Source organism: Festucalex cinctus, chromosome 13 (genome assembly GCF_051991245.1).
Source record: "Festucalex cinctus isolate MCC-2025b chromosome 13, RoL_Fcin_1.0, whole genome shotgun sequence".
Taxonomy (NCBI): Eukaryota; Metazoa; Chordata; class Actinopteri; order Syngnathiformes; family Syngnathidae; genus Festucalex; species Festucalex cinctus.
The window spans coordinates 27,277,493-27,287,559 of record NC_135423.1 but is presented as its reverse complement, the minus strand read 5'-3'; the positions used below and the strand labels follow the sequence as shown (position 1 = coordinate 27,287,559).

At 37.5% G+C, this 10,067-nt stretch overlaps 1 protein-coding gene across 2 annotated transcripts in view; it reads right to left on the bottom strand.

The window, feature by feature from the left end:
• Positions 1-772: 772 nt before the first annotated feature.
• Positions 773-10,067, bottom strand: part of tbx2b (T-box transcription factor 2b) — a 51,005-nt gene continuing 41,710 nt past the window's right edge. The window contains exon 7 of one of the 2 annotated variants that reach the window (XM_077541776.1): positions 773-2,556. In XM_077541776.1, the coding sequence (XP_077397902.1) occupies positions 2,113-2,556 (444 nt within the window). In that variant the 3' untranslated portion in view covers positions 773-2,112. The remainder of the gene's footprint in view (positions 2,557-10,067) is intronic. The other variant, XR_013288012.1, reaches the window with a different exon arrangement.

The window sequence follows — 10,067 nt, the reverse complement described above, 5'->3', positions numbered from 1 at the left end:
TGAAAACTAATAAAAACTAATTAAAATTAAAAATTGCAAAACTATAATAACCCTACTGCCATATTACAAATAAATTGGTTTATATACTGTAGCATTTTTCTAAATATGCAAAAGCACAAATAAATTATTTGTACAATTATTAGGACGTCTCTGGTTCGAGTCCAGGCTCCGGCCTTCCTGGGTGGAGTGTGCATGTTCTCCCCGTGCCCGCGTGGGTCTTCTCCGGGTACTCCGGTCTAATCCCACATTCCAAAGACATGCATGGCAGGTTAATTGGGTGCTCCGAATTGTCCCTAGGTGTGAGTGTGGATGGTTGTTCGTCTCCGTGTGCCCTGCAATTGGCTGGCAACCAGTCCAGAATGTCCCCCGCCTACTGCCCAGAGCCAGCTGAGATAGGCGCCAGCACCCCCCGCGACCCTTGTGATGAATAAGCGGTCAAAGAAAGTGGATGGATGGATTATTACGACTAAAGACAATTTCTCTTCATAACAATATGTGGCCCTTGCGTCCTTCTGATTTTCTGTATGTGGCCCTCAAATTAAAACGTTTGGACACCCCTGCTCTAGATCTTTGTGAACACATAATATAACGAATTGGAAAATACTATAAATAGTCAAGAATTGCAAGAGAGAACATGAACTGGCATTTACTGGCATATAGGCAACAGGGGGCGCCCCTGTCCCACAGTTGTTCACGTGCAAGTGAGTTGAGCGTCTCTCCTATTTATTCTTGTCAAGCAAATTTAATATTATTACCATAATAATGACACACGTTTTCAATACATTTTTATTGAAAATTGTGAGACAATCAGAAAAATTGACAACCAGGATGAGTAGGAACATTTACTGTTTCAATATATCCATTAACTGCAACTGGCTGGCAACCAGTTTAGGATGTACCCCGCCTACTGCCCTGAAGCCAGCTGGGATAGGCTTCAGCACCCCCGCGACCCTTGTAAAAGCTTAAGAAAATGGATGGATAGATATATCCATTAATAGAATGAGGAATTATTTTGATCATCAGTGGCCTGACTGGAGTTAAGTAACCTGAGGTGTTTTCATTCACACAATCAAGCGTTCTCTCCTTTCCTCTAAAAATATCGCTGGATATACTGTACACCAAATATGACACACATGTCCCATAATCAGTGACTCTCAAAACACATTTTTAAATTGCTGAAGATGCTTCATATTGGTTAGATAGCAAAGTGTTATATTCAAAATATACACACGCTATTACACAGACTTGAATAAATTAAAATCAAATGCATATTATCGGATCTTACTTATTTACAGGTTTGTATTTATTTAAGTTTACACTCCATAAATAGACTAAGAACCTCTTGAATATAAATTCCCCTTAAAATACCATGGCCTCAAACTGCATACAGTTCGATCTGGTGGTTTTGTTGTTGTTGTTTTTGTTTTATATGAGGCAGCTGCCTGTCAGGAAATGGGGGATGCAAATTGGTATCTTTTCATTTTCATATCAGAGGTTGTTTGGCTTCTTACAGATGTTGAATTGTTCCAAAAGCAATTATCAGTCAAACCACCATCCTATTTTTGTGTGTTGCAAAAATCAGAATAGTACGGAGCCCCTAAGGTGACATGGTGGAAAAAAAAAAATTACTTTGCGTTCTCTCACAAAGCTTGCGTTCGAATGCAGTTGTTTTGCGAGGGAACGCAGTTGTTTTTTTCGCCTACCATGTCACCTTAGGTGTGCCATAAACACTTCCGGGTCATCTTCCATGTGACCAAAAACGACGTGTAAACAAAGCAGTGGGAAAATACATGCTCCATCCTAGTCGCTTTGGGAAAGCTTTTCCACTACTTTGTTTCCCGTTTACAAACTTTCCATCCTCGTCGCTTTTGGTCACATGGAAGATGACCCTGAAGTGTTTACGGCACACCTAAGGTGACATGGTAGGTGAAAAAAATGACTTTGCGTTCTCTCGCAAAGATTGCGTTCGAAAGCAAAGTTGTTTTGCAAAGTTTTTTTTTCTTTTTTCTTTTTTTCTTTTTTTTTTTTTTTTTTTCTTTTTTTTCTACCATGTCACCTTAGGGGCTCCGTAGAATAGTCTACAAGCCAAAACATCCAAAACCGAGTCCTGTATCACTTGGGGGAATTTTTTGCTGAGGATTGCTCCCTCTGGCCCTCCAGGCCACTCACGAGTCTTTGAATATTCTGTAGGTCATTCAGAGAGTCTTTCGTTTTCGGGGATGTGCCCCTCCCGCAGGATCCCCCATTCGCGTTGTGGCTGTGCACATCTAATCCCGGGCTGGTCTCCCTACTGCATGGTTTGGATGATGATTCGGAGCCTGGGTTGAGGCTACATTGCAGGTTGGTTGTGAGGAGGCTGGAACTCTGAGACAAAGACATTGGGAACTGGTAGGGGTTGAAGCGGAGCCGAGGTCGAGATGTGGCAAGAAAAGGGTTTCTGGAAAGTGGGCTGGAGGTGCCGGATGCCGGGAGAGCTGAGGCTGCTGCAGCTGCAGCCGCTGCCATGTAGGTGTAGGGATAGGGAAAGAGACCCCCAAACTGAGGCATGGGGATAGCCTGAAATACAAAAGGGTAAAATGGATATTTATATTTCAACCAAACATTCGAGTCAGTAGCTCAAGTAAAGAAATGTGTGTTTTGTTATTATTTGTGAATAATGATTTAATTTTAAATCAAATTATAATTTCTATTTATTATTGTATTATAATACAATTTATTTATAATTATTAAATAAATAATAAGTAGAATAATTTTGTTCAAAGTAAAGAACATTATTATTATTATTATTATTATTATTATTATTATTGATAGATTTAACACAATCTGATCATCTGGATCAGATGACATTCTGCATTTTATGCAGAAATGGTGATCGGCCATAAAGGCTTAATTTGTCTATTCAATCAATAATATATTGCTATAAAGAGCAGTCAAACGATTTTTTAATCAGATTAATCACATCTTAGAATTTTGATTAATCATGATTAATCACTAACTTAAAAAGGCTTTTTTTCCCAACATATTTTGCCCACTAAATTTGAGGCGCACCAGTTATGTGTTATTTTTTTCGACATTTAATGTTATGAGGACGTCTTCAAAAAATTATATCCACTGCACACGCTCATCCTGCTTTTTCTAATCAATTAATTATTTGCATAATTTAAAATGGGAAAAAATTACCGACGGCATATGTAAACATTTAATAAATGCTTCACTTTAATGCATGTAGTTATGTTTATTGCTCAAACTCCAACAGCTTCCTTTAATGTAACCATCCACTGGCGACTAAAAAGGATCATTTGCGGTCAAAATTAATAGTGTGATTAATCTGTGGTAATACGATGATTAATGCGATAATTTCTTGTGATTAATTAATTAGTTAACGTTTTAACTTTGACAGCACAATATAATATATTAATCAACTCTGAAATATAAGACATTTCATCTTATATTTAAGGTGTATCTGTGTCTTTTTGAAGATTGTTTTATCCCAATAAACCACTTACAATATTAAATCAAGTGCACCATCTAGAGAAGTAAAAAAAATATATATGCAAATGGTGCATGAAGCTTCATTTTTCCATCACCAGTATTCCCCACGGACGGCAGCAGTCGAGTAGTTGAATGTAGAGTAAATATAAGGTTTGATTTTTGTTTTTTAAAATATTACTACATCTTCTGCTCGAAATAGTTGCTCGCTGATCATAATGGGCCATTATTTATAATTACATTATAACAATTTATTTATAATTATTAAATAAATAATAATTTAACTAATTTTGTTCAAAGTAAGGAACATTATTATTATTATTATTATTGTTAGACATACACAATCTGATCGTCTGGATCAGAGGATATTCTGCATTTTATGCAGAAACAGTCATCGGCCGTAATGGCTTAATTTGTCCGTTCAATCAATGATGTCATTAATCAACACTGCACTATAAGACATTTTATCTTATATTTAAGGTGTATCAGTGTCTTTTGGAAGATTGTTTTGTTTTCCCCTCCTATTCTTTTCAATTGGTGTAAATTATACAAAAATTAAGCTTCATGCACGTATATTGTGCACAATTACAGTGTAGCAATGGAGGGCAACGATCATTGTGGTTTGCGGATACCTGGAAGACATGACAAGCAAGCTACATGTACCGGCAGGGGCCGGGTCAAAAATGGAGAAAGTTGTATATTGTTTTGTTTTTTTAATTGTCGAAGTGTGAAGCAAGCTAGCAATGACACAATACAATGATGTGTCTATTGTTTCTAATAGATAGATGACGCGGAAGCTGAGAAGCAGAATTTCCTCCTTTTTTTCTTCCGTTGTGCGCAGCGCGACGGGATACAATTATTGAATCAAAAAATAGCAGCGACCGCAGCATCGAGTAGCAGCGAGTCCGGGGAGAAGAAACGACCTCGTAATAAGACGTCCGAAGTATGGAAGTACTTTACACCTAAAAATGCAAAGTACTTGGCATACCATAAAAGCACAACCGCGATTAAGAGGAGGCACCCGGGAGCTTCTTGTGTGGAGAAGACATGTTAAGTTTTCAACTTTTTTTTTCTTTCCTTGTTGGCAATGAGTAACCCCGTCATTCATCCAAACTGCACCACGTAACTTGTGCTCCAGCCTCGCACACAGAACATGTACCCACTGCCCACTTTAACACACGCAAACACACACCCCTCTATAAGTTTTGGTTCAGATTATGGCTTTTGCAGTTTTAGTTATTAAAAGAGAGCTTCATTGTATTATTTCTTTATTGTAGGATTCCATTGCACAACAGCTGTGTGCACTTTGTCGTATTGTTCAATAGAATTCATTTTTGAACTTGAATAAAAAATATATTGGAAAGAAGAAATTTGTGTTTTACTCATGGAGATAAATTAGCATTAATTGCTATAGAGGTCAAATTATAGGGAGATAATCGATAATCGAATCGAATCGCATTTAAAAGTGAATCGTTAGATTCATCGATGCATCGAAAAACTATTTTCTAGATTAATCGATTCCAAATATAATCGTTTAACCCAGCCCTATTCATAAGCTTCAAATATATATATATTTTATGTTTTGTTTTCTTAAATATTGCTCCATCTTCTGATCAAAATTGTTGCTCGCTGATCCATAATGGGCCAAAACATCCTAATCGTCTAAGGCAGGGATGGGCAATCTCGGCCCTCGAGGGCCGGTGTCCCTGCAGGTTTTCGATGTTTCCGTTTTCCAACACAGCTGATATATGATCAGCTCATCAGCAAGCTCTGCACAAGACTGATAACGATCCCGTTGATTGGAATCAGCTTGTGTTGGAAAACGGAAACATCGAAAACCTGCAGGGACACCGGCCCTCGAGTACCGAGATTGCCCATCCCTGGTCTAAGGCCTAGTTATTATTCTTATTCTTATTCTTATTCTTATTCTTATTCTTATTCTTATTCTTATTCTTATTCTTATTCTTATTCTTATTACTACTACTACTGCTATTATGTTTACTAAACTGTAATCCTACAATGCTCGATTTATAGTCACAGCATCTATTGACCGCACTTACAAATGTCCAAGTTATATTTATTATTATAATTATATTGCTATGAAATATTAAAACATTATTATCTCAAGAAAATGGATGGATGGATGGATAGATTTTTGAGAATTGTCCCCTAAAAATGGCAGATTAGTAAGTAGGGATGTCACGATAAGGGCAATATTGTGATATTGTGATATTAAAACTGCCACAATATCGTCGTCGTCATGTTCACAATATTTAAAAGGAACTCATTTGTTAAAAAAAGTCAGGTTTATATCCATTTGTGCAGTTGTAGCATCCTTTAGTGGCTAGTTTATTAGTGCAATTTAATTTTCATTAGGGTTGTTTTAGCCTTCTATGTTTAAAATCTATGCTAATTGTCAGATGAAAGGGAAGCTAATTTGCTTGTGAATAGGAATGTAACGATATCCAAATGTCACGATACGATATTAACACGATATGAAACCCACGATACGATAATTATCTTATTGTGGGGAGGCTGGCGATATTTAAAAAAGGTCACAATATTATAAAAAAGAAAAAGAAATTAACTCATCCATTAAAAAAAGCACAATATTGTGCTCTTGTACATAACATACATAACATGCAATATTATGTTATTATTATTATTATTATTATTATTATTATTATTATTATTATTATTATTATGTTTCATTATTAGTATGTTATTGTGGGAATGCTGAAAGCACTCCCACATATGTTATTGAGATTCTTTCATCTTACTTATTATTGTGGGAATGCTGAAAGCACATGTGTCCGTGCAATTACGTAAACGGATATTAAGTATACCAACTGTCTATCATACCAGGAAATGCGTTATACTGACATGGTTCAACACGTGTTCCAAATCAGCGCTGATGGCTTTCAGCATTAGATGACACTTTGAAAGACAAATACGCCAATTTGCTCTGATTTGCACCAAGCCCCATTAGCCCATCAGCTATTAGCATTCAGCTTAGCATTCAGCTATTAGCATTCGGCTTTCAGCATTCCCACGCAATTTCTCTAGAAGTTGCTTAGTCTAGTTATTATAGCATTTTATTCTCAACACTTTTTGCAATCAAACTAATCCTACATAATACTTGCGATTTACACCGTCCAAATTTCAACTTGCTGGGAAAATTCACGCCTTTCGGGGTATTTATCATCTGACTCCATATTACTTACAGTACTCGCATAATTTAATGTTAAAGATCAACTTTTCCCCATTCATTTTTAATGGGACTGACAGTCTAAGTCCCACTTTCCACGCCCACTTCCATACCTACAACAGTACATTATGACCGGCTTTCTGATACTGCTCAGTGGCGCAGTTGGGAGAGTGCATGTACAGTAAGCAGGAGGTCGCTTGTTCAAACCCCCCCCCGCCGACTGTACACTGCACGTGTCCGTTACAAATATGTAGACGGATATTAAGTATACCTACTGACTATCATACCAGGACATGCGTTAAACTGACATGATTAAACACGTGTCCGTTACAAATATGTAAACGGATATTAAGTATACCTACTGACTATCATACCAGGACATGCGTTAAACTGACATGATTAAACACGTGTCCCAAATCAGCGCTGATGGCTTTCAGCATTAGATGACACTTTAAATTACAAATACGGCAATTCGCTCTGATGGTCATTTGTCAGGTTAGCTCACGGGGTTAAGCGCTTGAGCCAGGTGCATACCAAAGACCGCCCTACGAATGGTGTGCTGGTTCAAACCCCGGATGGAACAACTTTTTTTTTTTTTTATCCTTTTCGGTGTAGTCATAATACAACAAGTTAACATCTATTTCATTAAATGTCATTTGACAAACTATTCAAAATGAATCCATATTTTCATCTTTCACTTGTACACTTGATTACTAAATACAATACGATACATTGTCACAGCCACCTCCATGTCCACGATAGTTGAGTGGTTAAAGCAATGGACTTTTTTTTCCCCCTACTAAAAGTTTCTGAAATCATGATTGAAAAAAATAAAAATAAAAAAAAATAAAAAAAATAAAAAATAAATAAAACTAGAGCTGCGAGCAGCTATAAAGGGCCCTCGCAGCCCGGGCCATGTTGGGGTTCTTGCACGTTGGGGTACTTGCACGTTGGGGTACTGGCACGTTGGGGTACTGGCATATTGGAAGCAAAATTTCTTTGAAAATGGCATAATAAACGTTTACATGTAGAATATTTTTTTTGCCAGTGTGTGTGTCAAGCTCAACAGGTTTTGGTGATTGTTAAGACCTGCAAAAATCAGCGTCCTTTTTTATTTTTAGGCAATGAGTTGCCCTGATTGGTATTTTTTGTAAAAGTGTATATACACATCATCGCTCGTTGTACTCATTGCACAATGTTACTTTTATTGTCCAAAGGGGCAATCAAAAATGAATAAAACAAAATGGAAACGTACATACGTTTGGATCGGTGTGAAGCCAGTGAAAAGTTTGAGTGGTGGAAACTAAAATAATATTCATAAATTACTTAGTTATCACACTTAGAATGAGTGTACATTTTTTGTACAAAATACCGTATGTGGGGTATTTTTTTTAATTTTTATATAAGCCTCAAGGGCGAGGTGGCGCTGTATTTATAACTGAATATTGTCATAGAGATACCTTCAGGCCTTGATTATAAGCATACATGTCAAGTGTGGGATTTTTTTTGGAGCATGTACCATGGAGTTATTAAGCATATCCTTCATTCACGATATTGCTTTTAATGTCAATAGAGGCTATCAAAAATAAATAAAAATATATATATGTTTGGATAAGTCTGATGCCAGTGAACATTTTGAGTGGTGGAAACAAAAAGAATATTCATAAATGACTTAGTTATCACACTTAGAATGAGTTTACATTTTTTGTACAAAATACCGTATGTGGGGTATTTTTTTTTTATGCCTCAAGGGCTAGGTGGCGCTGCATATATAACTGAATGTTGTCATCGAGAAAACATCAGGCCTTGACGATAAACATACATGTCAAGTTTGGGATTTTTTGGATCATGTACCGGGGAGTTATCAAGCATATCCTTTTTCAGTGCGAAACTCAAATTTTGATGCCCCGCCCTCATCATATAGTATTTCGAAAAGTCAAGATTTTTCCCCCCGTCGTTGGCTCAGGTCTTGACATGGTCCAGGTCAAGTCTTAACTCAGTCGGATGAAACGTGTAGGAGAAGTGGGCAAAAGTATGCCCCCTGTAAATGTGCAAAAATCGTCAAAAATGGGACATTCAAAAATTCGTAGCTCACTTCCTGTTCATTTTAGCATATGGGTCCAAGAGACTTTTTTGTAGGTCTTGGGCTCCCTCATACACCTAAAAATATTCGTCGTTCTTGCTTAAACGTACAACCGGGGCTGCTTCGTTAAAAATTCCTAGGGGGCGCTATTGAGTCATTTTTGTAAAAATAGCACAATCAACAATAAAATATTGCTCATTTTACCAGGCCAGATGTGTGTGCCAAGTTTCATGAGTTTCTGTGCATGTTTAGACCCTCAAAATTGGTGTTGTTTTCTTGGCGAACAGCGCTTAGCCACGCCCACAGCGATTCGCGAAAACTCACAAACTTCGTGTTGTGACATCATGAAGACCGAAACCCTCATCTGAGCAAATATGAGGTAGGTGCAGTTAATGTGGTTGGAGAAAAACATTGAAGAAAAATCGTAAGAAAAAAAATTGCCAGAAGGTGGCGCTATCAGTAAGATGAAATATAAGTTCGTAGATGTCTTAGGGGCTGGACTTTCATCAAATGTGTGAAATTTTGAGAAGATAGGATGACCTGGGTCAAGTAAAAGCAGCTTTTATTGCCACGAAAAATTACCAGACTTTGCGGCACCGTAGCGGCCACGCCCTTTGGCGAAAAGTTACAATATTCGGTGTGGGGCATGATCAACATCTTAAGGCTTGTCTGACCAATTTTCAACTGGATCCCTTCAAAGAGCTTGGCACAGTAGCTAAAAACGTAAAGTATGACATTTATTGTCACCACTAGGTGGCGCTATATATATAACAGAATTGTATCATATAGATGTTTTCAGGCCGTGACTATTAAGTTGCGTGAGAAGTTTGAGATTTTTTGGAGCTTATTCATGGGAGTTATTCAGCATTTTGTCTTTCTGGACAAATTAAATTTTAAAATCAATATTTGATGCCCCGCCCCCGTCATATAGTATTCCAAAAAGTCAAGATATTTTGCCCAGTTGTTGTCTTGGGTCTTGAGATGATACATGGCAAGTTTGAAGTCAACTGGCTGAAAAATATTTGCAAAGGGGGAAAAAGTATGACCACAGTGAATGTGCCAAAATGGGCCAAAATTGGACATTCAAAAATTCATAGCTCACTTCCTGTACATTTTAGGAAATGGCTTCCACTGACTTTTTTGTGCGTCTCGGGGTGCTACACGTGCCTGGCAATTTTCGTAGCTCTAGGTCAAACGGGCCGGGATTGGTTTTTATTTTTCTACGCTAGGGGGCGCTATAGAGTCGCATTGTTATGGCAACTACATAATATCAAATTTTTCGCCGGG